This window comes from Syngnathus floridae, chromosome 11 (genome assembly GCF_059516105.1).
Source record: "Syngnathus floridae isolate MCC-2025c chromosome 11, RoL_Sflo_1.0, whole genome shotgun sequence".
Taxonomy (NCBI): domain Eukaryota; kingdom Metazoa; phylum Chordata; class Actinopteri; order Syngnathiformes; family Syngnathidae; genus Syngnathus; species Syngnathus floridae.
The window spans coordinates 1,170,465-1,197,514 of record NC_142423.1 but is presented as its reverse complement, the minus strand read 5'-3'; the positions used below and the strand labels follow the sequence as shown (position 1 = coordinate 1,197,514).

Below are 27,050 nucleotides of genomic sequence, written 5' to 3'. Positions count from 1 at the left end.
CCCGCAAATTCTCTGTGGGGTTCAGGTCAGGGGAATTGGCAGGCCAATCGAGGACAGTAATGCCATGGTCAGTACACCATTTACTGGTGGTTTTGGCACTGTGGGCAGGTCCCAGATCATGATGGAAAATGAAATCATCATCTCCATGGAGCTTTTCAGCAGACGGAAGCATGTAGTGCTCTACAATCTGCATTTACTCTGGACTTGATGAAACACAGTGGACCAACACCAGCAGCTGACTGTGGGAACTTCACACTGGATTTCAAGCAAGTTGGATTTTGCTCCTCTCCAGCCTTTTCTCCAGACTCTGGCGCCTTGACTTCCAAATGAAATACAAAACTTGCTTTCGTCTGAAAAGAGGTCTTTGGACCACTCTGGAACTGTCCAGTGCTTCTTCTCCATAGGCCAAGTCAGATATTATATTTCAATTATTATTTTTATTATAATTTTTTTTTATAATTATTATAATATTTATAATTATTTAAATATTTCAGTTGATTTGTGATGAAATCAGAATGTATGACATTTTAGTTTTTTTCATTGCATTACAGAAAATGAAGAACCTTATCACAATATTCTAATTTTCTGAGACAGTCCTGTACATTTTACGCGACAATTGCAGTATACTTCAACACAATTTATATTTGCGCCGTCAGGTGAAAAATCTTTATTCATGCTAAAGACATTTAATGATTGTACAAGTGCTTGTGTCCATGCAGCGGGAGGTCAGAATGAGGCCGGGAATCTGTAAATTCCATCCCCTGAAAAACTCCAAAGTGACTGAGTGTGTTCTTTCTCACTCCATTCGGCACATTCTGATGATGACGCCCGCCCGGGTGGGGAAGGGCACAGCTTGTGATGAGCTCATCCAAGGAGGTGGCAGGTGTGGCAATGTGGTTCCTGACTTACCTTTTTTGGTACCTTCTGCCATCATATGGTGTCTGAAAACGTCGGCAACCAAGTTTACGTGGGTGCTGACATTTACATTCTTATGGCTTCAAGTGGACGATAGTTGGCACATGAATATGAATTTTGGGTGGGGATTGGTGGTTATTTCGTATGCCATGGTTTTGGTTCAAAGGTGATTGTTAAGTCAACTACTTCTACGATTTTGGACAAAATTTCTAACAATCAAAAAAGATTTGAAACACGATTAAAATATATTTCAACATCATTTATAACGTATTGAATAAAATGTAAGGACATGTTAACCCCAACCCTGATTCCAATCGTTGTGATTCGAATCTGGCGGCCGCTCAATGTCACTGTTTCACCTTCCGCTGCCCCCTTGATTGTCAAGCGCTGAAATGAACGACACCGGAAGTACAGGTGATATGAGTATCATCGAAATCAAAATGTTTTCGAGAACAGTGAAACCATCTAAACCACAAACATTGACCGGAGCGACTCAAATATTTTGGATTAAAGTCATTTGAACGCAAGTTTCGGGGTTTTCTTCATTTTACTTAGAAACAACTTGCGGAAACTACACGCTTCCTTTCAAATTGAACTGGGTGTCACTTGCTCTTGGAGGAGAGAGTCCTGAAAATAGAAAGAAGCGACTCCAGCGGCGAGCGTGTCCATGTGTCGGTGTGGTCAAGTACCGAGGCTCCGGACAAGCTGCACACGTACGCTACTGCTGCCCCTACTGCCACCCCTGACAATTGAGGGGCTAGATCCGGCGGTCTACCCGAAATTCTTGCCTCGCTTACTCGAATAGGATTTTGATATTTTTTGTTCCTATGACGAGGGCTTCCTCCGTCGCCCAACGACACCGCCGGCTCCGGTGAACCGGCTGCGGCCCGGCGGGAACCCAGCAAGGTAGGTCAATATCAGCCTCTTCGCTAATTTAGCACGTTCGGATGCGGGTTAGCGCGTGTTAGCTTGCACCATGGCTCGCTGGCTCACTTTTGACCTATGGGCTCATTCGCCGGGTCTCAACCCGCGCTCACGTTGAACTGCATTGACAAATAGCTGAAGTGGAACAAATAGTCGTAGCGATGATGTTTGTTAGATTATTAGCCGGAATCAGGACTAGAGGTAAACATCGGCTTGATACAATCCGCCGAAAATGAATGTCGAACTGAAGCTATTGGGCAGAAAGCGGACCATGCTGCCGTCGCCGCCCTCCGTTCGAACCTCATCGAGCGAAGAGGTGCGTAACATTTTGGAAACGCGCAAAAGACAGCAATACATTTGTTACCTGTTGAAACGCATAGTGCCGCGCTGGATGAATTTAGCGTCAATTCATTGTAGGCGAGCAAATTAACGGTCCGCGTTCAAGTCACCGTTTGGTCAATGCACAGTTGTGCAGGTGTCTTTCTTTTCTATGTATATTTATTTGATCTTGATCTATCCTTTGGTCCCCGTCATGTTCGATATCATCACGTATTCGACTAGTTTGACGTCATTGCCGTCGTTTGCCTTGATACGCGGCGGAAGGTGCGGGAAATTGTGATGTCATCTGCCCCAATGCCGTTTTCCCCCGCGTGCGGTGACAGCTGTTGTGAAAGCGCCAAATAAAGAAAAACGGATTGGATTGGATTGGATTGTAGGCTCACTGGTTAGTACGTCCGCTTCACAGTTAGGAGGCTGCGGGTTCGTTTCCACCTCCCTGTGTGGTGTTTGCATGTTCTCCCCATGCCCGTGTGGGTTTTCTCCGGGCACTCTGGTTTCCTTCCACATCCCAAAAACATGCTTGGTAGGCGGATTTAGCACTCCAAATTGCCCGTAGATGTGAGTGCGAGTGCGGATGGTTGTTCGTCTCTGTGTGTCCTGCGATTGGGTGGCAACTGGTTCAGGGTGTCCCCCGCCTACTTCCTGATGACAGCTGGGATAGGCTCTAGCACGCCCGCAACCTCCGTGGGGACAAAGCGGTACAGAAAATGGATGGATGGATGGATGGATGGATGGATGGATGGATGGATGGATGGATGGATGGATGGATGGATTGTATCTCCCCTTGTGACATATTGTTATGTCCTGCAAAAAGGGTCATGTGATTTGAATAGGCGCATGGAAAAAGACAGTCAATCAATAGAATCAACTGCGTGCAGGACCACTACTCGTTTTTGTAGAGGCTGAAATAAAGCAGTGTTTTCAACATTACAGCATGACATTTCTTGACATCAACAAAACAACACACCCCTCTTTTGTCTGACCTCGACCATGTGGCACATACACCCACACTTGTGCTGATGATGACTATCCGGTCATTGTCCATGTGAAATATGATAGGGGAGAAGAGGATGTACGTACTAGTCACCAGATGGGGAGCTGCTTCCCTTGACGAAAGCAGCTGCGACCCACTTAAATAGACGCACGCACGTCACGTGTGCTCCATTGCTTATTGCTTGCTGTATGGTTTAAACCAGTGGTCCCCAACCACCGGGCCGTGGACCGGTACCGATCCGTGGGTCACTTGGTACCGGGCTGTCAAGCCGCACAGAAAAAATAAATAGATATAGTATTTTTTTTTTTTTTTTTATTGACGATCAATTAATTCAGGTCAAGACACTCTTGTCACGTGACATGTCACCCCAGTCAATCAAGCGAAGCAAGCAAAAATGAGCAAGAAACAGAGATGTTTGGAAAGCTTCTTCGGAAAGGGAAAAAAGTCCAATGAGAAGACGGAAGAAGAAGAGGCTCCGACTTCTACGAAAAGGAAAGCTGTATTTAAAAAAAAAAATCCTGGGGTCCTACTTAAAATATGGATTTATCGCCACAGGTTACTCTGACGCACCAAGCGCACTCTGCATAATATGTAGCGAGCGCACTCTGCGTAATATGTAGCGACAGGCTAGCTAACGAGGCAATGAAGCCTTCAAAACTGCTTCGGCACATGAAGATCAAGCATCCTGCATTGAAAGACAAACCTTTGTAATTTTTTGAAAGAAAAAAACGTGAACAAAAGCACACTTTGGGTGTCATTTTCTCTGATTACGCCTAGATAGGACGGGCTCGTTTCTGAGAAACAAGCTCAGTGCTCCCACCAATTCAACGTAATGGTGAGTTCTATTTTATTTATTTTTATGCCAGTTGTATCATTCTATTTAATCGTTTTAATATATTTATTATAAATGTATTATTTATTTATATAAAGGCCGGTCCGCGAAAATATTTCTGGCACGTAACCGGTCCGTGGCGCAAAAAAGGTTGGAGACCACTGGTTTAAACGGCCAGATGTGTGTGTGTGTGTGGGGGGGGGGTCTGTGCGCGCCTGTGTGCGTCATGGGTTTTTCAGGCCTGGACTCATAGAACGATCGGGTCAAGTCAATTTAAACAATGGGAATATTGTATCGCTCGCTAACCGAGTGCTAACAAAACCTCGGATGTAATACATTGTAGCATTCCCAGTCCTCTCCAGGGCAAGTTTGCAAATTCCCTCAATTTTGCTGGAGTTGCTAACCAACTTGTCGTGTGTCCTCTTAGCAGATCGCCACGCTTCCGTTATGTCGGAGTCGCAGACCCAGAAGGAGGGCGGCGTGAGTGGGAGCCGGGCCTGCCCGGACTCTCTTGGACTCAGTCGGAAAGAGCTGGTCCTGGCTGAGGCCTTGCAGATGGAGTACGACGCCCTCTCCAGGCTCAAGCAGAACCAAAACGCCCCCGCCGGGGAGCGGGCTCTGTCCGACTCCTCCCTAACCCTAACCCTCCCTGCCGTCTACATCCCGGATGGCCCCGAGCTGAACGAGCGCAGCCCCCCCGACGCCAAGACCCTTCCCAACGGCATCCAAACATTTCCTGACGATACCCCCCCCGCCGTGCCCCCGCGCAACCCCATCCCACCATTGCCGCCGCGACAGGGCTCAGAGAATCCCTCGTTGCCGGGTAGAGCGCCTGACATGGGGCTGCTCAAAGTCCCTCCGGGCGAGCCGGACTGCGATGCCGTCGATGACCCACCCGGGAAGCCTGTGGCGTGGAGCCACACCCTCCCCCCTCAAGTCCCGCCCAGGACCTACATACCCACCGCCAAGAGCGACAAGAACCGGCGCCGAGCATCAGCAAAGCCGGTAAGATGCCCTGGGATTCCGCTCGGGTGGCGTATCCGTCCTAAGTTGAGCGCTCAAGCGCACAGGGTGAATGAGCTCCCTTTTCCTGTGGCCTACTTTACGGGCACAAAACGCTTTTGACTGACTCCAAAAACTGTGTGAGTTGAGCTTCCCGCTTAGCAACAATGTATCCTGGATGGAGGGAGTCAGGCCTGGCGCTGGCTGTGTCGTATCTGGAGGAAGATTGCTTTCATCTTCTTCCCTCCAGTGACATGAAGTGACTGGCTGGCAGACCTTCTTGCCTGTTGACTCTCTGAGTGGAAAGCAAACCTCCAGTGGCCAAATACTGGATAACAAAGTATTGACAAGATGTCCATAGAACGCGACCCCCATCCCGCCCGCCTGTGGTCATGTGACCCGCCCGCCTCGCTCTCTTAGGCACAAGCAGGGATGCACAAGTGCAGCATTGACAAGAGTAATAATCATAATAATAATAAATTATATTTATAACACACTTTACATTCAGAAGAATCTCAAAGTGTTACATGGTAAGTAAAACAAGAAAACAAAGCAAAGACAATGTCAGGCAGGGAACAAGGCGGAGGACTCGGATGCAGAGTCTTTCTTTTCACGGATTTATTCCAACAGAAGGATGACCAAAAAGACAACTCAAAGCGCCTCTTGCGAGGGAAAAACACTCGGCAAAAAGTCCAAACAAAAAGCGTCGCACTCGGGCGAGACAAAAAGGGCTATGGGGAAAAAGGCACTAACAAAAGGCGTCGCTCTGTGGCGAGACAGAAAGGAGGAATCTTACTAGGTAGTCGTACGGCAAGGAATCGCTGGTGGTCGGGACGAGGCAAGACACACTGGCACAAGACAAGGGGAAGACACGGACTAAATACACACAAAAGGGCTGGGACACAGGTGCTGACAATTAGTGTCAACTACACAGGTGCACACAATCGGGATCAGGGAATACAAGACAACAGAAACATAGAGGAAGGAACCACGAACTGAAACGGAAGGGATGACAACATAAAACAGGAAGTGAAGTCACGACAACCAGGATGTGAGAACAGGATTACGGAAATACTAGGGTAAAGAGGTGAGTTTTAAGTCCGGTTTTGAAAGAGTCAATGGATTGGGGTACTCTTAGGTCGTCGGGGAGGGAGTTCCACAGTGTGGGGGCTGCATGGCAGAAGGCCCGGTCGCCCATGGTGCGCAACTTGGTTTTCTCGGACGTGTGAGTTGGATGAGCAGAGGCTTCGGGTGGGAGGTTTTGGGGCAAGGAGTTCTTTGAGGTATGGGGGAGCATGTCCAAGGATACACTGGTGAGTGAGGAGGGTGATCTTTTAATCAGTTCGGAATTTGATGGGGAGCCAGTGCAGAGAACAGAAGATGGGTGTGATGTGGTCGCTTTTCTGCACCCTCATCAGGATCCTAGCAGCGCTGTTTTGCATGTACTGTAGCCTCTGGAGGCTCTTGCTAGGGATCCCGATGAGGAGTGTGTTACAATAGTCTAGCCTGGAGGAGACAAAGGCGTGGACAAGTTTCTCAGCATCCGTCAGGGTAAGTGTGAGGCGGAGTTTAGAAATATTCCTGAGGTGGAAGAAGGAGGTTTTGTAGATGTGTTTTATGTGTGACTCTAGGTTGAGTTGAGGGTCCAGTTTCACACCCAGGTTTGTGACAGTGGCTGAGAGGGGGATAGTGTGACCGGCGAATGAGATGCTTGTTATTGGGCAGGTATGGATCTGATGGGGAGTGCCAATTAACATGGCTTGGGTTTTGTCACTGTTGACTTGCAGGAAGCTGAGATTCATCCACGCCTTTATCTCCTCCAGACACAAGGAGAGGATGGATGAGGGAGATGGAGGAAGCTGGGTTGTGGAGGGCGGGGGGTCGAGTTTGACGTATAGCTGGGTGTCATCTGCATAACAATGATGAGATGCCGAACTTCCTGATTATATTGCCGAGGGGTAGCATGTAGAGAGTGAAGAGGGTAGAACCAAGTACAGATCCCTGGGGGACACCGGAGGTGACAGTGTGTATGTCGGTCAGAGACAGGGGGGTGGGAGGGGGTGTTGACATGGATGTTAACATCACCTAGTATGGTTAGATTAGAGGAAGTGGAGGTACAGAGGATAGTGAGTAGATCATGTAGTTCTGGAATGAAAGTGGAGTTTGGTTTAGGAGGGCGGTAAATGAGTAAAACTGTCATAGGATATGGAGGTTTACATTTGAATGCAAGGGATTCGAATGAGGAGTGGTCAGGTAGAGGGAGGGGGGACAGCTCTAGATCAAGACGGTGGAGTACAGCCAGGCCACCGCCACGGCCAGTGCTGCGAGGTTTAGTTATAAAGGACCAGAAGGACAGGCTTCATTGAGGGATTGATAGACATCCGGTGGTTGCCAGGTCTCAGTCAGGTACATTGTCCAGGATGAGGTCGTGAATAAATGATGATTTACGGGTGAGTGCTTGGATGTTGAGGAGATCCATTTTGATTGTGGCTGTGCGGCTGTGTTTAGGTAGGGGGCGAAGTAGAGAGAAATCCACTCCTCGTTTTCTGTGTCACGTGAAGTGCAGTCCACTCTGTGTTGGAGTGAAATCCAATTCGTGTTGTCCTGGCCACCCGGGGTCCGCTCCGTGTTGGAGTCCGTTCCGTGTTGGAGAAATATCCACTCCGTGCTTTTCCGGCAACCCGGTGTCCGTTTCGTGTCGGAGTCCGCTCCGTGTAGGAGTGAGGTCTACACCATGTTTTCCAGGCCACCTGAAGTACTGCAGCCTCGCATGGTTGCCACTACAAGATCCAAGTGCGCCAGGTCTCTGATGACGTGTTGGACATGCGACGGTGTGTCGGTCGGAGGAGGAGCAGATGGATGGTGCAGTGTTATGGACGGGTTGGGAGAAAACAAAGTTACGACGGGTGCTTCTGTGGATGTAACGTGGTCTGCGGAAAAGTCCGAGTTGTTTGATGACTGAGACACACCCTGAAATGGTGTGATTACTCAGCTCCAGCAAGCGGGGGATGGAGTAAGTCAGGGGTCACCAACCTTTCATAAACCGAGAGCTACTTCCTGGCTACCAGTTTGACACAGATTTCTGAAATAGCCAATTTGCTCAATTTGGCTTTCACTGTGTTATTATTGTCATCTCCAGTTCACATGTAAGTGTGATTTTAACAAGAATGGCAAAAATACAGTCAAACCTTGGTTTTTGACCACAATCCGTTCCAGAAGGCGGTTCGAGAAGCGAATCGGTCGAATTCTGAATCTATTTTTCCCATTACAAATAATGGAAAAAAAATTAATCTGTTTCAAGACAAATTCCCCCCCGCCTTTTAGAAGCATTTTTTCATTTGCGCATATTTGTCCGATCGCGCAACTTTAAAGTGTCGCCAACCGCGCAACTGCACCGCGCTGGTTGCATTATTGTGACAGGGCCATCGCTGATATTTTGAAAATATTTTTCAAGTCCTGATGTACTTTCCAAAATTTAAGTCGACCTAAGTGCGCAGAGAGCTTAATTTTGTCCGATCGCGCAACTGCACCGCGCTAGTCGCATTATTGTGACAGAGCCGTCGCTAAAATTTAGAAAATATTTTTAAAGTCCTGATGTACTTTCCAAAAATTTAAGTGGACCTCAGTGCGCAGGGGGCTTAATTTGGTCCAATCGCGCAACCGCAGGGCGCCGGGCGCGCACTGTCGCATTGCTTTAAGAGCGTCTTTGTGTTTTAGGATGGCTTTACTGCTCCCACTTGCTTTCTTTGGAGGCATGATTAGGGGTTAAGAACTAATGTATTAACCGTTAATACAATCCTCAAAGTAACGAAAATACAATAACAACGGAGTCAGTCGGCATCCGGGCCGCGCGGTCGGGTTTTCTCGGGTCCCCCCGGCTCATCTCGGGAGGTTCGACCTCCGAATTTTGTTTGACAGCCGAAGCAAAAAATCTCGAATTTTTTGTTAGAATTCCGATTTGTTCGAGAACCAGGACGTTCGAAAACCGAGGTTTGACTGTAAAATAAATAGTTACAGCTCACTGACAAGTGCTGCTATTTGAGCTAATTTTAGAACAGTTCTGCGGGCGACTCATGCGGTCCTCACGGGCGACCTGGTGCCCGTGGGCAACGTGTTGGTGACCCCTGGAGTAAGTTAACATAGTGCCGGTTGGAGAACACTGAACTTGAGTGTTAGCCGTTGGCTAGGCTAGCCAGATGCCTTGGCGGGGGTTGGGGGGTTGTGCCGTAGTAGGCAGCCGGCTGATTGTGAAGGTTTGTTGCAGTTCAGGCGACTGTGGGCCGACCGCGCCAGCCTCACCAACACCGTCCTCTCGTTCCTCGCCAGCTCCACCCGACAGGGCCTTTCCGCTCAACTTACGGCCCGTTGCGGTCCTGGTAACTGCGGTCCGACCGCTTTAGCCTGCACACTAAAACTAGATGCTAAAAACTAAACTTTAATAATGACTAAAAATAAAAAACACTAAAACTAAACTAATTCTGGTGGAGAAGCGGCGAACTCTCAGCGCCAGCGTCCTCTCCCCAGACGTGCGGCGTCAATCAATCACAGGTTGACACCAGTACACAAGTTGCCGTGTCTTCGCCGCACATCAAGATTGCGCCTGCCGGGAGCGGTGGCTGGCCCATCGAGTTGTGCTGCCCGCTAACTTGACAGTCTAACTTAATGGTCGACAGGTGGCGCCGGGCTTACGGACCAGCGGCTTCGGCTACCAACTCTTTCAGGTGTTGGAGGAACGCGACGAGGAGGTGGCAGCGTTCTGCCACATGCTGGACGTGTGAGTAGGGTGGACTTTGCGCTGGGGGGGTGGGGCCTCGTTGGCGCGGGGCTTTTCCTGCCTCAATTGGAGGCTCATCGGGTGATTGCCATCCATTGTTCACAATCCATTGTTCAAAGAATCGTTTGTTGCCAACCTTTGGTAAATGTGGTCGACTTTCCGGTGTCCCCCGGCAGTGCTGACCGAAGCGAATTTGCAGGCCAGAGGAGCCCAAATTTGGCGCCACGTGAGAAAAGTCAGAAAAGAACATTTTGGCCACCCTGAAATTGTTAGCTAGGTGGAGGTGTAGCGTCAAGTGAATACGAGCTAAAAGGGTGCCTTCAACTCGCAGCGATGCCTCGGAAAGGTGCCGTGCCATTTTTTTTTTGTTTTCAGCTCGACAGCCGGCAGTTAAAAACTGGCACGTGTTTGCCCAGGCTGCGTTTGGCGTACCCGCATTGCAAGCGCACCACCAACGCCGGCTTGGTCTGGTCTCCGCGGGCCGGCCCGGAAGAGACCTGCTGCGGCCCGTGTCCCGCCGTCAAGGTGACGGTCATCAGCGCTCACTTTGAGGAGCCGCTCATCTTCACTTGTGATGGTTGGTCAGCCGCCGCAGCCTTCTCCAGGCGACCCGCGCTCACTTGTGCGCGTGTGCGCCAGGCTCCTCCACGGCGGACCTGATCATCTACCAGATGCTGTGCTATACTCACGAGGACCTGAACCACCTGGACGTGAACGATTACCTGCTGAGGGTGTGCGGATACGACGAGTACCTGCAAAAGTAAGTCCTTCCGTTCTCGCCAGGCAACAAGGCGGCGAAGTTGTTTGCAGAAACGCGTCGGCGCCGCTTCCGTGTGGGTTGCCCACTTCCTCTCGTGTGTCTTTGACGTGCTGCTTTTCCCTCAGTCCAATCTTCTTTCTCTTCCTCCAATGTGAGCATGTGTGTTTGTGTGCATGCGTGCGTGTGTCAGCTGTCAGACTTTGGCAGGTTCCGAGTATGTGCAACAATGTTTGAAGTTGGACCGGGATGTTCGACTGGTCCTCACTCGGCGAGATGGTATCGACACGGAGCTGGCACGCACGGTCCGTGCACACACGTGCGCATAATTGTAGTCGTCACGTCAGACCGACTAGCAGATGGGAACCTAATTGAAGCGGCGAATGGTGTGGTCCTAGGAAAATTCACCCCCCCACACACACGCACACACTCACACACACACACACACACACACAAATCGTGGCTGAAACTAACTCACAGACGTCTTCCAAGGCAGTGCAAAGATTGGCATATCAATATAGCAACGTGACCAGGAGCTCGCTCGAGCCCCGTGATGAAGCCAACAACAATAGAAAAAGGCCCCCTCTGCTTTGCGGAAAGACACAAAAGACTGAGCCCTGAAGTCGACAACCGTAGCAGGTTCTTGTTTTTGGTCCAACCCGACAGAAGGATGATGACGAGCTGGCGTCCGCGTTGAACCACGGCATCCTGCTGCAGGAGCGACCCATCAAGCAGACGCTCACCAGGTGATGCGGCACCAGCGCTGGTGGTGGCTCGCTTGGATACTTCAATGGCCACTTTTCCCTCCTCATATCTCAGAGAAAAAAAAACCCAACTAGTGCTGTAGCTCTGCATTTCGATGTTTTGCACACAGGGAGGCTCTGACGGTGCTGCTGGACACCTTCCACAATGAGGCCGAGTCCTTCACGCTGTCTGAGGTAAGGTGTCGAGCGCGGGCGACTGACCTTCGGGCGGTGAGCAGTTGACTGACCCTCGGGCGGTGTGGGCCCCGGCAGGCGGAGCCGGCGCCGCTGCGCGTGGGGCGGCTCGTCCAGTCGGTGAAGGCGCTGTGCAGCTCGCTAGCGGGCGTGGAGACGCCGGAGGTGACGGCGGCGCTCGGATGGCTACCTGCTCGTCCCTGTCACCTGCAGCCCAAAGTCCTCAAGGTGCACTCGGGCTTTTGTGTCGTGCCGCAGCGCAAACGTGTTTAAGCCGACGCTAGCATTTCAACTTTGGCTTTTAAAACAATGTCAAAAGGACCAGGCTTTAGATTTGGACTTTCGCGCTAAAACTGGGTCCAAAACCCAAATTTGAAACCTCGGACCTGATGTGAGAGCCCAAGTTGAAAGCTTAAAACAAGACTTCTGAACACGTGCTCTCTGACCGGCAGGATGCCTCGGCGCTGTGCGTCCAGGAGAACCGAGGTAAGTTCGCTTGTTCGCGTCCGTCCCGCCGCTCGTCCTCACAATTTCCTGTCCGATCTGCTTGCCGTCTCACAGAGAATTTGGTGGAGAGGCTGACGGCTGCCATCTTGGACCTGGTGGACCTGTACTGCGCCACTTTCAATGCCGACTTCCAGACAGCGCCACACAACCGCCCCGGCGCCACGCCCGTCCAGGAGGCGGGACGCACAGCCACCGTGCTCTCCTTCAATGTATACGCCGCGCACCGCCTGCCTGTCACCTGGGCTGCCAGGTGGCTTTCCCTTGGCTGCATGTGGGTGCGGGGCACATCCCTGTCCACTCGGGTGCACGCTGACACTCTCACGCCAAGGCGCTTGGCACCTCCGGTATTCATGTGCGTGTTTGTTTGCGCGCGCAGTTACGAGAGATACTTCCTGTCATGCGCGCTGAGTCACGGAGGGGTGGAGCTCTGCGCCCCCCAGCACACCAGCAAGCAGTTGGTCAACAAATACCTCTTCCACCTGGTGGTGTGGGACCAGAGGTAGGCGCCCGTCTTTGCTGCCGCGCCCGCCGGCCGTCTTTGCTGCCGCGCCCGCCGGCCGTCTTCTCATCCGCACTTGTCAGCGCAGAGTGACCTTCCCGGTGCAGATCAGCCAGCTTCCCCGGGAGACACAGCTCACGGTGACGCTGTATGCCAGCTCGTTGCCGCCCCCCGGCAGCTCAGAGGAGAAGGGCAGGCAGCGGCGTGGCGCCGAGGCCCTGGGCTGGGTAACCCTGCCACTCTTTGACTTTAGGCAGTAAGTGGCGTCCACTTTGCCCCCCACCATTAGCGCCCCTGATAGCGCGGTAATGGCCGGCGGCATGTGTAGCGTGCTGATGTGCGGCAGGAAGCTGCTAGGCCTTTGGCCTTCTGCAGCGGGGAGCTGCATTAACGCCCGCTCTGGCTCGCCCAACATGAGCCAGCCGGACAGCGTCATCCTGCAGGTGGGACAAGCCTCCCTCAGCCGGAGGAGCTGCATGCGCGCCACTCATCTCACACGGACTCGCTGGCTCACAGGTGGACTTCCCGTCGCCAGCCTTCCAGGTTGTCTTCGGCATGCCGCCTGCCATCGATTTCTGCCCTCAATACGACTTCTCCCAACTGGACGCCGAGAGCCAGGTGGTGCTGCGAAACATCCTCCACAAGAAGGCCTTCTTCTGGTCAGGCACAAGAGCCGCCCGCTCTGGCGCATGGTTGGCCAGCGCTTGAAGTGCTTTAGCGTGTGCATTTCAGGCTGACGGCGGAGGACAAGCGCACCGTGTGGGAGAAGAAGGCCTTCCTCCAGGCGGAGAGCAGCCAGCTTCCACTGGTGCTGGCTAGCGCCCCCTGCTGGCAGTGGGCCTGCCTGCCAGAGATCTATGCACTGCTGAAACAGTGGGCTTGCCCGGGCCACCTGGACGCACTGGGCCTGCTCCACGCCTCGTGAGTGCCACAGCGGCGGTCTGCCACGCCCAGGACGCCACCCGTGACGCCGCCGCCGTTGCAGGTTCCCAGACCAGGAGCTTCGCAGGACGGCCGTCAAGTGGATGAACGCGATCTCCGAGCCGGAGCTGGTCGACTTCCTGCCTCAACTCGTACAGGTCTGACCTCGCAAGGACTCGGCTCAATTGATCGACTGACTCGACTGTTTGATCACGCAATGGATGGAGTTGGTGTCATCCATCCAATGTGAATTTTTTCCCCTTCCCTGTTTTGGTGAGGCGGTGAAGTATGAGTGCTACCTGGACAGCTCGCTGGTGCGCTTCCTGCTGCGGCGTGCCATCCAAGACCTGAGTGTCACTCAGCAGCTTTTCTGGTGAATTTTACTCTAGCCGTCTTCAACCCCGGCGTGCCTTTTATTTTATTTTTTTAAAAATCTTCTTTGCCCCGTCAGGCTGCTGAAGGACAACCTGCAGGATAGCCAGTTCCGCGCTCGCTATCAGCACCTGCTGGCTGCTCTGCTGTGCTGCGCGGGCCACGGCGTCCGAGAGCAGCTGGACCGCCAGTGCTGGATGGTGTCCATCCTCACGAAGGTGGCCCAAAGCGTCCGGGACGCCGCGCCAGCCGCCAGACAGGTCAGCGGGCGGTGTCGCCCGAGAGCGGCCGCTTGGCCGATGCGACCGCCACTTGCACAGACGCACAAAATACCACTTTGAGATTTTCGGCCCTAAGCTGCCTTTGGGTGATAGCGGCCCTTCTCGTCACACTCGAGCACGGCCGCAGTCCCTCTGTTGAAAAGGCTGCCGGGCTTTTTTGCCATCTCCAACAGCCTTTGGTGACATGTTTTGAGTGCCGTCTCCAAGAGGACTAGATTCAATTCTGATTGGCAGAAAACGCAGCTCGGCGTAGGCTTGGGAGTGATGGCCGCCCGTGCCCATTCCACGGCAGTGCGTTTTGAAAATCAAGTCTTGGGGGTTCAACAGGGGGCTGTGTAAGATCTGCGTCTTCAGAGGCAGCTCGGCCAATGCTCAAAAGTATCTCGACAAACGGATCCGCTGGCTGTGTCAAAGCTGGCCGACTCGCGTATGGCGCACGTCGCTTTTGTTAGGCGGCGCTGCGGGACGCTCTGGAGGAGATGAAGAGCTTCTTCTCCATCAACGGCAGCTGCCGACTTCCCCTCAACCCGGCACTGCGGGTGCGGGCGATCTGTATCCCGGTGAGTCGAGGGCCCGTCGTGCCGGCCACCTTGCCAACGCTGCTGACCGGAGGGGGGGGGCACTCCCTCTCTCTTGCCACCATGCAGGCGTGCTCCTTCTTCAACTCCAACACCGTCCCGCTCAAGTTGACCTTCTGCAACTTCGACCCGCTCGGCGACAACATCAGCGTCATCTTCAAAGTCAGACCGCCTGTTGTGTGTTTTTTTTTTGTTTTTTTTTTTATGAATTCCTAATTTCCTTCCTTTGACGGTTGTCTGCACCTTTCTGTGCATGTGTGTGCAGTCAGGCGATGACCTGCGTCAGGACATGCTGACGCTGCAGGTGATCCGCATCATGAACAGGATCTGGCTCCAGGAGGGTCTGGACATGAGGATGGTCATCTTCAAGTGCTTGTCCACAGGGCGGGGCCGCGGTGAGGAACGCTTTGGCGGGCCGGCGGCTGGGCAGCGTCTGATTGGCGGCCGTCTTTGCGTTCAGGCATGGTGGAGATGATCCCTCAGGCCGAGACGCTGCGCAAGATCCAGGTGGAGCACGGCGTGACGGGATCCTTCAAAGATCGACCGCTGGCTGACTGGCTTCAGAAGCACAACCCTGCCGAAGAGCAGTACGACAAGGTGCATTGGCATCTTGTTTTAAAGGGCAAAGGTGACTTGAGACAGGAGCGCACCCCATTGCCCTAAGCCATGTTTGCTTTGGTGCGGGTAGGCGGTGGAGAACTTCATCTACTCGTGCGCGGGCTGCTGCGTGGCCACGTACGTGCTGGGAATCTGCGACCGGCACAACGACAACATCATGCTGAAGACCAGCGGCCACATGTTCCACATCGACTTTAGCAGGTTTCTGGGACACGCTCAGATGTTTGGCAACATCAAGCGGTGAGTGAAGGTTGCAGCTGCATGCGAGAGCACGACAGCGCGCTCCAGAGGTCAAGTGTGGACCCAAGTGGTTGCCTTGCACACAGTCGTTGCACTAGTGAAGGTGAGCGTGACTGTGTCCCCGTTCCCACAGGGACCGCGCACCATTCGTCTTCACGTCCGACATGGCTTACGTCATCAACGGCGGGGACAAACCGTCCAGTCGCTTCCACGACTTTGTGGACCTTTGCTGCGAGGCCTACAACATCATCCGCAAGCACGCGCACCTCTTGGTCAACCTGCTCGGCCTGGTGGGCGCACATCTGCCAACACACGCGTGCATTTCCACGCGCGCATGCCGTCAGGGTGAGCAGTCTGCTGTTTGTGTTTCGAAGATGCTGTCATGCGGGATTCCCGAATTGTCCGACGTCGATGATCTCAAGTACGTCTACGATGCTCTGAGGCCTCATGAGTCGGAGGCGGACGCCACCATGTACTTCACCAGGTGCGCGCATGACGTAGACTGAGTGACGTCCTCCGACAACCACCGCAGCAAATGTGTTGGTGCGGGCGGTCCGGGCCCGCTTCTGTTGACCATGAAGAGAATGGCTTTGGCTTGCCACGCTGCTACCACAAATGTTGAAACGAATTTATGTGCGCTTTTTGGGCACGGACGCATTTCAATGTGCAAAAGCCATTTGAAATACAAGTGTGGTTTCACACGTGTCTTGAGGCGCCACCATGTGACGCCACCTGAACACCAGCAAACATGGTCACAGAGGCACCTCATGGTGTCATTGTGTGTGCATGGGGTTAGGTTGATCGAGACGAGCCTGGGCAGCGTGGCGACCAAGCTGAACTTCTTCATCCACAACCTGGCGCAGATGAAGTTCGCGTGTGGCGAGGATGTCCCATCGCTGTCGTTCGCCCCTCGTGTGCACACGGCTCAGAGCGACCGCGCCATCCAAAGTCTCTACGTGTGCGCGCACGGCAGCGGCCATGGGAAAGCTCACGTTGGTGGCGCTCCTTCATTTCGCCGGCCACCTCCAGTTGCCGCGATGACGCTGTGCCGTGTACTTCGTGTTCTAGACCTACGCAGTGAAGGTGGAGCGTGATGGCCAGCAGGAGGCACATTTGGTGCAGCGGACCTTTGAGGAGTTTCAGGAACTTCACAGCAAACTCAGGCTCCTGTTCCCCTCCTCCAAGCTTCCCAGGTATCCCCAAACGCGTGCGTCTCCCCTCCTTTGATTGGCGGCGCACCGGGGCTGTACAATTCTGAGTTCGGCGCTCGTCCTGCCCCTAGCTTCCCCGGCCGCCTGGCGATGGGCCGTTCCCGCGGCGAGGGGGTGGCGGAGCGGCGCAAAGATGAACTCAATGGTTACGTGTGGCAGCTCCTCCATGCCGTGCAGGACGTCGCACAGGTCAGTTATTGCACTACACGTGACGGACACACAGGCGCGTACTTTCAAACGCGTGTGGACGAGTTGGCAGATGTCTACAACCCCCTTGACCCCTCAGCTCCGTCTTGGAACATTGTGTTTCCATTTCACTCAGCACGCACGCGCACACACACACACACACACACGTGAGTGCATAATGCTGATATGATATGAGCACTTCTGAGAAGTGGTGTGTGTGTGTGTGTGTGTGTGTGTGTGTGTGTGTGTGTGTGTGTGTGTGTGTGTGTGTGTGTGTGTGTGTGTGTGTGTGTGTGTGTGTGTGTGTGTGTGTGTGTGTGTGTGTGTGTGTGTATATGGGTGTGTGTGTATATATGCGCAGTGTGATCTGGTGTACACGTTCTTCCATCCCCTACCCAGAGACGAGCTACCAGGACCAAGCAGCAGCAAAACAGGTGTGCATGCAAACACGTGGGTACACACACATACACAGGTTGCAGTTCACATTGTCTCTCCCGTGGGGCATTTGCTTGAGTGTGAGCTTCAGGAGGAGCTTTTCTCACAGGATCACTGGAAGATGTTTGCATTCTTCCCAAATTATTACCGTACATTTCGGGCTATAAGCTGCACCGGACAATAAACTGCACCAGCAAAAATTCGTGATTTTTTTTTTCATTTTTATACTTATATAAGCCGCACCGGACTATAAGCCGCACGTGCACACGAGTTTTTTACAAAGAAAGACAGTACACAGAAAGCCTTTTTAAAGTTTTGATCACATTAACATTCAGTTGTAAACACGGCACTAGCTAGGCTAAAATTTTAATAGCATTAACATTTTGTAAACACGGAAGTAACAGCAATAGCTGGGCTAAAGTTTTAATAACATTAACGTTTTGTTGTAAACACAAGTAACAACACTAACTGGGTAGGTACAAAAAAAAACATACCAGTCAACAAAGTCACTGAGAGCCGTCTTTGTCTTCCTCCTGTCTGCTGAAACCAGCAAAACTTCCTCCTCAGTGTCCGATTGGAATAGCGCCAATGTACGTCGCAACACTCTTTCTCATTCTCTCTTATGTTGTCGCTTTCATCGTCACTCTCGTCCTGAGCCAAATTCACTCCTGAGCTTGTTCTCTCCTCTCCGTCACGCAGCAGACCGGCTTTTCGAAACCCGTTGGTGATGGTGGATTTTTTCACACTGCTCCATGCTGTCAGGATACACTGGCAGACTTGTGCGGAAGTTGCTCTTCGCATGAGTCCAGTTTTTGGAAAAGGTTTCTCACCGCTGGTCATCCAAGCCTCCCATTCAAGTCGGAGGGCCACGTTAAATCGATTCAATTATTCCAAGTTTACGTGCAACCGGTCTGTTACCTTCTTTATCAGCCAACTCAATGGCTTTTAACTTGAAAGCTGCGTCGTCCGCATGCCTTCCAGTGTCTTCCATCATTGGGCTCTGTTTACGCAAACTTTCCTCGTGCACAACGTACCACTACTGTCTTCCTCGGCGCATATATTCCACCTCTCTCACTCTTACCGTTTCTGCTCGAGCCCCCCCTGATGGCCGTCAGAAAAAATGCATGTAAAGTTGCCGCATGATCGTGTAAGGTTTTTAATGTTTAGTTGTGAGAGAATATACACAAAGATGATTGTCAGGAAAGAGATGATTATTTGGGGACGCATAACTTTTATTAACATAACACCACAACAGCGGTCCACAGCTTTTTTATGAGTGTATAGTTAGTCATGAGAAAAATCACGGGAAAACCCCTATATAAACCGCACCGGACTATAAGCCGCAGGGTTCAAAATTTGAGAAAAAAGTAGCGGCTTACAGTCCGAAATTTACGGTAATCACAAGCCACCATAAATTATTCTAGGTATATATACAAAAATAAACTTATTGGTGCTTCGCACTAAAGTGCGTGCGTGCTGGACATGATTGTGTATGTATGTGTGTAACTTTGCGTGTGCACACGCACAGAAATGCCGTGGAGTCCGTCTGGCAAAGATTTGGGCGAGGTCAAACTGTCCATCTGCTACCGCAACGAGAAACTATTCATCATGGTCATGCACATCCGAGGCCTGGTCAGTGTGTCCTACTCCGCGTATCGGGGGAGGGGGATTTCCGGCACACGTCGCCCACTGATGTGAACATGCGTGTGCCAGCAGCAGCCGCTTCAGGACGGTACTGACCCTGACCCGTACGTGAAACTCTACCTCCTGCCAGACCCGCAAAAGACCAGCAAGAGGAAGACCAAGGCGGCGCGACGCACCTGCAACCCAACATATAACGAGATGGTACCCACGCACACCCACGCATGATTGGAATGACAAAAGCAGCAGGCAAACAAAGCAGCTTGCGCAGAAATTGCACCCAGATAGTCAGAAGCTGCTGCAAAATGCTGTGGAATGGCACGCAATCAGGAGTCGGAGCTTTCCACCCGGTGCCGCTAATGCAACTTTAATGTCGCTTTGAGCCAGGAAGCCGCTTTGAGCGGCAAATTAGCCAGCCACGTTGCAGCCACACGGGCACAAAAGCAAGTGGGGTCGAGACCCCTGATAAAAGGGGGTCCATCGAGCGTCTTGGTGCTGTTGTCGGTCTTTCAAGTATCGAAACTTTGGCTTCGGGCAGTGAGGGTGAAGACCAGAAACCCCAAATGGCGTCGACAGACTTATTGACGGCACACGAAAAACGGAGAGGCTCCTAGCCAACTCCTCCACAGAGAGTTCCGGAGCGAAGCCTTGCCGTCAGACGTGTCGGTGGTGTACCGTGTGGCCGACGCTCGTCAGAGTCGAGTTGCGCCACGATGCTAACACGCTTGTGTCTTTTGCCCGGCAGTTGGTGTACGAACGCATCCCGCGTGGCGACCTGCAGCGGCGCCAGGTGCACGTGCGCGTGCTGGCTGATGGCACCTTCTGGGATAACACGCTGTTGGGCGAGGCCTTAGTGCCACTCGGGGCGCTGGTTCCAGGTCAGCGCTGGCTCCACTGGCACCCATTGGCGCCGGTGCCACAATGAGCACCGCGCATCCACCGCAAAAAAAACGGGAGCGAACGTGGAAAAGCCCTTTCGGCATCAACCCCACCTCCGACTCGTCAGCGAGTGAACGAGCGAGCGCGCGCGCTTACAACTTTGCTCTACCGGGTTACATTCCTCCTCCACTATTGGCGCTTCTCCTCTGTCACTTCTGCCGAGCCGAAATCGAGCCAGCCACTCGGTCCAAGTCCGCGTGTGTGCGCTTGCTGACTTTTTGCCTCCTTTTTTGCCACATTCCGCTGCGTCCAGCAAGTGAGGCCAAAGAGCGTCGCTACGCATGGGCGGACGAGGGCACTCGCTGGGTGGGCGCGTCAATGCCCGGGTTTCGGTGGGGTTGCGAAGGCCTCGTCTTCCCCTCCCGCCGCACCCGTTGCGGGAAATGAAGGCGGCACTAGCATTAGCATGGGACTGATCTGTGTTTCGTTTCTCTTTGCACATGTGGTTTTCTATTTTTATAACCTTTCACATCTTTGGTGGTTTTGTTCAACTGTGCAACTGCAGACTGTGAACGTTGGCCTTTTGAAATGCACAAGAAATAAAAACTCCACGTCATGGGCTGAGAGGAATGTCAACGCGCGACGCGGAAAGCTTTCTATTCTTCATACATCCAACAAGTATTTTGATAAACGCAAATAAAGTCAATAAACAATAATAGCAAATAAACCGCAACTCAAAGCTGATGTGCTTGCCGCTTTGTTTCTGTTTGCAACACAACACATTCAACTTCCTGGCATGACTTGTCATTTTCTTTAAATGGCGTCTGACAGTAAAAACTCCTTAAGTGCAAAAGTCTCGAATCTGACATTCGTTTAGAACTTAGTTCTTGCAACAAAAGAGAAAGGCTTGCATGTTTTTCAAAATGAATGAATTTGGCATCAGCCGCAGCCAAACTGATTTTCTTTGTTTACTGTTGTTACTTCATAAGCTATTCCCCCGGACGTTTTTTTTAGGGCTCAAAAGTAGGACATGTCCGGGGAAAAGAGGACGTCTGGTCACCCTACTTAAGCAATGAAAAAATAGCCCGAGAATGGTCAGCAGACGATGAGCGAAGAGCAGGGTTGTACAGGACTGTCTTAGAAAATTTGAATATTGTGATAAAGTTCTTCATTTTCTGTAATGCAATTAAAAAAACTAAAATGTCATACATTCTGATTTCATTACAAATCATCTGAAATTGCAAGCCTTTTATTATTTTAATATTGCTGATTATGGCATACAGCTTAAGAAAACTCGAACATCCTATCTCAAAATATTAGAATATCATGAAAAAGTATACTAGTAGGGTATTCAACTAATCACTTGAATCAATTAATTAACTCAAAACACCTGCAAGGGTTTCCTGAGCCTTGAAAAACACTCAGCTTGGTTCAGTAAACTAAATCACAAGTATGGGGAAGACTCCTGATCTGACTACTGTCCAGAGGACCATCATTGACAACCTCCATCAGGAGGGTAAGACACAAAAAAGAAACTTCTCAAAGGGCAAGCTGTTCACAGAGTGCAGTTTCAAAGCACATCCACAAAAACTCTGTTGGAAGAGGGAAATGTGGCAGGAAACACTGCACAACCAAAAGAGATGACCGCAGCCTTAACAGCATAGTGAAGAGTCGCTTCCAGAATTTGGGGTTGCTTCAAAGACAGTGGACTGAAGCTGGAGTCCAGGTATCGAAAGCCACTGTTCACAGATGTGTCCGGGAAATGGGCTACAATAGCCGTATTCCCATGGTCAAGCCACCTCTGAACTCAAGACAACGGAAGAAGCATCTGACTTGGCCTATGGAGAAGAAGCACTGGACAGTTCCAGAGTGGTCCAAAGACCTCTTTTCAGACGAAAGCAAGTTTTGTATTTCATTTGAAAATCAAGGCGCCAGAGTCTGGAGAAAAGGCTGGAGAGGAGCAAAATCCAAGTTGCTTGAAATCCAGTGTGAAGTTCCCACAGTCAGTGATGGCATCCATAACACCTCAGCAATGCCACAGGCTGATTGCCTCCATGCCACGCCGCATTGATGCAGTAATTCGTGCAAAAGGATTCCCAACCAAGTACTGAGTGCATCAATGGACATTTTCAAATGTTTGATTTTGTTTTGCTGTTATAAATCTTGTTTTTTTTACTTGGTCTGAGGAAATATTCTAATATTTTAAGACAGGATATTTGAGTTTTCTTAAGCTGTAAGCCATAATCAGCAATATTAAAATCATAAGACTTGCAATATTTCAGCTGATTTGTAATGAATCCAGAATGTATGACATTTTTGTTTTTTCAATTGCATTACAGAAAATAAAGAACTTTATCACAATATTCTAATTTTCTGAGACAGTCCTGTATGTCAGGGGGTGCTCGGCTCCAATAACACCGCGATATAATAACACTCCCTGCCAACACACGCCTGCCACTTGTGGACGTTCCCTTGACTTTTCTGATGAAATCTTTTGGTCGCACTACGGAAAAGAGCGAGGTGGCTGAAGGCCAAGCTTTTGCCCTCAAAGTCTTCATTAATGTCCCAACAAAGAGTTTGGGACTCGTAGACGACACCGAAAGACGTTTTTTGTTACGTGGAAGCGGATTCCTTTGTAGGGGCGGCACTTTAGGCCATTGACGAGCTGCGAAGCTAAGATTAGCTGAGCTAAGCTAAAATAAGATAAGATAAATTAAGACAAGCCGACCGGGGGAGCTTTCGGCCCTTCCGATCGACGTCCCGAGACGAGCAGCATGGCTTGGATGAGGTCTTACCAGGCCTACGGTGTTTACCCTGCGTCCCACGCGAGCGCGTCGTCGTGCATAACGAAACCGAATGAGCAGCGGAGTGGCCAAAGCGCCGCCGACGACGACCTCCGCCGGGTCGACGTTCGCCTTGCCCCAGTGCCCACCGGCCCTCACTTTCGCGGGGATTCTCGCCAATCCGAGTAAGCACAATGTCTCTGGGCAGGACGCGCTTCCATTGCGGAAACTTTTTAGTGGCAAGCGAGGACAAAAGTGGACTCGAGTTATCCGTTTGACGTCACGGTTGTCACATTTTCAGCTTCTGGAAACTGACCACTCTTTGAGTGTTGCTTGTGTGCGATTGAGAACTCAACTGAAGCAGTAGGAGTAAATATGTTGAAAAATGTCAGCAGCGAGGGCGGACTACCGCGCGGGCGGAACCTGGCCTCCGCGACTGGCCTGCGCGGCTCCTCTGCCGGCCTCGCTGCTCACGACAGCTCGTGGCTCGGCTTGCTCTCGGTGCTGTCCAGGCCCGCGCTGTCTTTCGTCTCCAAATATCTTCCGGGCCTTGTCGGGGGAGGCGGTGCAAGCACCGGCCCGGAGTGGCAGCCCGATGTGGGCCGAGCAGATGTGGCCCAAGAGCAGGACAAGTTTTGCGCGCCCTGGGTCAGCGACAGCGAGCATTCCCTCCGTCAATTGGAGATCGAGCCGGGTCGGAATCCCGAGGCTTCTCCTTCTGGGACCTTCTTCGCTTGGGACGTGCAGAAGGACGGGATGAAGGGCCGGTGGAGTGGCTTTCGGGAAGGAAACCCGCTGTCCGTTCCTTGGTCCCACACTGAACTGGGATCAGTGCACAAGCACTTGGGTGTCTTGCAAAGCTCACAGTTGACAAAAGAGCAGTGCCGCATTTTGGTCTCTGGCAACCTGTTGGTCAAAAACGCTGGAGGCGTCATCCACAAACAGCAAGCGTCAATCAATGCAGGCCCGGAAGGTGCCCTGAACAGCGGCGACCAGGACAATGGCTACTACGGCCTGGAGGAGGAACACGGCCTCAAGCGTCACGCGTTCCTCTCGGTCAGCGTCAAGCTGTCGGACGTGCCGGGTCGCGTCTTATGGGACGGACTCCCTGATAAAACGGGGGAGATGGAGGCGGGTCGCGCGTCTGAAGAAGGCCCACCCTTCGAGATGGCGACCGAGCGTCGTGAGACTGCCGACGACGGTCACGCCTGGCAATCGCCCGCGGCGCTCTGCGAAGCACACGTAAAGCTGCCGGATGGGACGGACTCCCCCAGTCAGGCGGCCGATAAGACGGAGGTGAATCGCTTGACCCAGACGGCAGTGCCACAATGCCGTAACGCCAGCATCGCCTTCATCATGGGCTGCCCGCGCGGCGGCTGCGAGGATGACAGCCAGTCAGATGCAGACTCCGCCCAAGACGACGGCTTCGACAGTTCGGGCTCGTCTGACCTCTCGTCGGATCGATTGTCATCCGACGAAGACGGAGGAGTTGGCGACGTGGCGGACGAGGAGGCGGGGGGTCTGCTTGCATCAGTGTGTCACCGCGACGACCCGTGCAACCCTCCAAACGTCAGTGCCTTGCTCCACACGGCTTGCGCAGAGCCTTGCTCCATTTCTGCCACCACCGCCTCGCCCGCCTCGGGTCAGGACGAGTGGGATGACTCCGGCGGCGAGGCAGACGAAGCTGACGAGGCAGAAAGCCGCCTCCTGTTGGCGTCGATGACCCCCTCCGACCCCTACAGTTTGCTCAACTTCCAGGCACCGCTAAGCACCGGGAAAACATCGGCTCTGCCCCTGGGGATGGATAGTGGCTTGGTGCGACCTTTCACCCAGGCCAAAAAGGTAAGCTTTTATTTTGTTGTGCAAGCTCGCTGAATCCTGAGAGAACCCAACTCACTTCCTGTTTGTGCCTGCAGCATGGCTAAGCTAACGTGTCCACTTCTTGTGTGATGTTTTAAAACTTTGTCAAATTTTGACTTGCTAGTCAGGCTTTTCTTTTGAAGTGCTTCTATGTAGTTCCTGCACAGCGATTGCTCTTGTGGCACCGAGGCTTGTGCTCATCGTGTTTCCAGCTATCACACAGGATGGCACTTCCTGTGCCTGATGTCGTTTCATTCACATCTGAGTCGTTGTCGCTTAGGTTCGCTTCAGCGACGTGGTAGAGGAGTTCTTGATCGCGTCGGGTGCCAATGCGGCTGAAGAGGACCGTCGGGGGCCATGGGAGCAGCTGGCGCGCGACCGAGGCCGCTTCCTGAGGCGTTGCCGGGAGGCGGAGCTCACCCTGGCTTACTGCCTGCAGCCCGAGCATCGACGTCGGGCGTACTGCCGCATCACCGGGCACCACGCCGAATAGAGTGCCCACGCTGCGGCCACCGCGTCTGACAAACGAGCCCAAACCCTCAATGCCAAATGGAACGCAACATATTGCCGTTTATTTTCCCCTCCGCCCTATTGGCTCTGTTTTGTTTGAAAACCAAAGAGTGATCACCTGACTACTGGCCACATGCTCAAAAGTATTGAGACTCCTGTCATGCATTAATTTACATGCGAGATTCACAGAGCGGTCGCATTTCCATGTCATTTGAGGCGCACAGTCACACACACACAAGCAAGACTTTTATTGTGAAGGGCCACCTCTGTTTTGAGAGTTCAAATCTTTTTTCAATGAATGGAAAATTAGATGATAGCCTCACAGCATTGAGACCTCTGATAGTTTTTTCGGACAAGAAAGACTCAAACGGGGAACGTATTTTAAACACAAATGCTTCAATTGTATTTTTGTAAAGAGCGGTCACTGGTGGGGTGACCTGCTGTTGTTTGCTCAGCTGATCAATAAAAAACAGTCAACAGCTTGACCGCTTGGTGGTTGCCTAGCAACAGGCGTCCTTATTGTCTTTTGAGTTTTCTTTATTTATGTTAAGCTTTTTCTAAGTATGTTTTGAAACATGCGTGCTTTGTTAAAGGATAGTACTTACTTTTGCTATTTTCAGTTGTCTATCATGAATTTGATAACTTGGCGTGGACTCAAAAGGACATCCAAGTTGCCCTGAGTAGAGCAAACGGCCGATGAGGCCGCACCTGTTTTCTAAATCGCTGTTCTGGGTCAACAGCCAGTCGGAAATTTCAACGGTATTAATTGCATTCGTTAAGTCCGTTCTATTTATATACCGTATTTTCCGCACTATAGGGCGCACTTAAAAGCTTATAAGTTACTCAAAAAACTACAGTGCACCAAATAATGCAGAGTGCCTTATATATGGATCAATTGCACATGCACCAAAGCTAACAAGCTAATCAACGCATTACACATCAACGCACTCACTCGCTTTTTTCTTTTAAACTAAAGAATGTTTATGACCATAAAAAATGAGTGGGGTTGCTGGACCAAGTAAGAAGCCAAATTGTATCACTTTCATCCGCAATAGACAGTGACCACACCCCCTTACCGCAGCAAGTTTGTCTGCGTACACAAATTCGGCACCAAAGCTAACAAGCTCATCAATGCATTACGCATCAACACACACACTCACTTATTTCTTTTGAACCAAAGAAAGTTTATAACCATCAAAAATGAGTGAGGTTGCTGGACCAAGTAAGAAGCCAAACCGTATCATTTTTATACGGAATGGGAGTTGCACTTTTTTTTTTACCTCATTGACTGGGTTGACATTCCCTTTAGCACAGCTTCATCTAGTCCACTCGCACGAAGACGGCAAATGGATGAGGGGTGAGCACCAAGGCCAAGTGGCGATGCTGACATCAATCTTGTAACACGACGCAACTATATCCAGTTTGACTGCTCTTCATGCACTAAAGCGGAGTTCTCTTTCCACAAGCTCAAATGCGAGATGTTGATCGTTCGTGGATTTAGGTAAATCTCAATAATCAGATTAGGGATATACCGAGATCGGATCGGCCCATTCTTTTCCTATTTTCCGGTGACCGGAGATCAGATGCATTAGCTGACAAGTCGTGCCGATCTTTACGGGAACTGCCCTAAAGTACCCGCTAGTTACGGCTGCGCAATATAAACCATCGGTGCAAAGCAAACACGTCAGAAGTGTGGAAATATTTTACTCTCGAGAGTGGAGACTGTCCTAAAGCTACTTGCAATGTCTGCAATATGGCAATTTCAAGAGGAGGTAGCAGCAGAGCGACATTTAACACCACAAACTTGATTTGTCATCTGAGGACAAAACATAACAATGTATAAAGCGTTTTATAAAGCTGCAGATGGAAAGGTTGCTAAAGCAAAACAACAAATGCTGGATGTTATGAGGAGAGACAAATACTCGAATGAAAACAAGAGGGCAAAGAGGTCAAGGTTGGTAAAATGTATTGCTCTTGACAACCAGCCCATCTCAGTAGCACTTGGATAGCACTTTTTGATAATGCTGTACCAAGTAAGTGTTTTTCTTTTTACT

General features: G+C 51.4%; 2 protein-coding genes, 1 long non-coding RNA gene and 1 pseudogene across 12 annotated transcripts; 2 read left to right on the top strand and 2 right to left on the bottom strand.

The window, feature by feature from the left end:
* Positions 1-637: 637 nt before the first annotated feature.
* LOC148390265 (uncharacterized) lies at positions 638-2,549 on the bottom strand. Its single transcript, XR_015861195.1, has 2 exons — positions 910-2,549; positions 638-815 (listed from the first exon to the last, which is right to left on the bottom strand). It is a non-coding gene; the product is annotated as an uncharacterized LOC148390265 (long non-coding RNA).
* pik3c2b (phosphatidylinositol-4-phosphate 3-kinase, catalytic subunit type 2 beta) lies at positions 1,492-20,587 on the top strand. 10 transcript variants are annotated; one of them, XM_088388938.1, is made up of 33 exons: positions 1,495-1,821; positions 4,432-5,009; positions 9,680-9,780; positions 10,197-10,357; positions 10,420-10,540; positions 10,731-10,842; positions 11,204-11,283; positions 11,412-11,475; positions 11,554-11,703; positions 11,928-11,961; positions 12,037-12,257; positions 12,359-12,481; positions 12,565-12,737; positions 12,828-12,924; positions 12,998-13,140; positions 13,214-13,402; positions 13,467-13,560; positions 13,681-13,775; positions 13,854-14,034; positions 14,508-14,615; positions 14,703-14,810; positions 14,899-15,028; positions 15,094-15,230; positions 15,322-15,491; positions 15,625-15,781; positions 15,866-15,975; positions 16,288-16,483; positions 16,560-16,684; positions 16,774-16,891; positions 17,250-17,322; positions 18,852-18,955; positions 19,040-19,168; positions 19,710-20,587. In XM_088388938.1, the coding sequence occupies exons 2-33, from the start codon at positions 4,452-4,454 to the stop codon at positions 19,887-19,889; spliced, it is 4,542 nt and encodes a 1,513-aa protein (XP_088245064.1). In that variant the 5' UTR covers positions 1,495-1,821; positions 4,432-4,451; the 3' UTR covers positions 19,890-20,587. The 10 variants fall into 10 exon arrangements, 9 of the variants coding, with proteins under 9 accessions (XP_088245064.1, XP_088245060.1, XP_088245063.1 ...); XM_088388934.1 differs by having other exon boundaries at positions 1,497-1,821; positions 12,810-12,924; XM_088388937.1 differs by having other exon boundaries at positions 1,498-1,821; positions 12,810-12,924; positions 14,703-14,795.
* LOC148390264 (uncharacterized) lies at positions 6,070-6,992 on the bottom strand (annotated as a pseudogene).
* A 1,714-nt stretch (positions 20,588-22,301) lies between the features above and the next one.
* Positions 22,302-25,481, top strand: ppp1r15b (protein phosphatase 1, regulatory subunit 15B). Its single transcript, XM_088388944.1, has 2 exons — positions 22,302-24,468; positions 24,767-25,481. Exons 1-2 carry the CDS (start codon positions 23,002-23,004, stop codon positions 24,977-24,979), a joined length of 1,680 nt encoding a protein of 559 aa, XP_088245070.1. The 5' UTR covers positions 22,302-23,001; the 3' UTR covers positions 24,980-25,481.
* Positions 25,482-27,050: the final 1,569 nt, after the last annotated feature.

Excerpts from the sequence above, each read along its gene's own strand:
- pik3c2b (XM_088388934.1), top strand. The coding sequence starts at position 4,452 with ATGTCGGAGTCGCAGACCCAGAAGGAGGGCGGCGTGAGTGGGAGCCGG. Across the intron at positions 5,010-9,679 it reads GCCGAGCATCAGCAAAGCCG|GTGGCGCCGGGCTTACGGAC; the intron begins GTAAGATGCCCT and ends AATGGTCGACAG. Across the intron at positions 10,843-11,203 it reads ACACGGAGCTGGCACGCACG|AAGGATGATGACGAGCTGGC; the intron begins GTCCGTGCACAC and ends CCAACCCGACAG.
- ppp1r15b (XM_088388944.1), top strand. The coding sequence starts at position 23,002 with ATGTTGAAAAATGTCAGCAGCGAGGGCGGACTACCGCGCGGGCGGAAC. Across the intron at positions 24,469-24,766 it reads CTTTCACCCAGGCCAAAAAG|GTTCGCTTCAGCGACGTGGT; the intron begins GTAAGCTTTTAT and ends GTTGTCGCTTAG.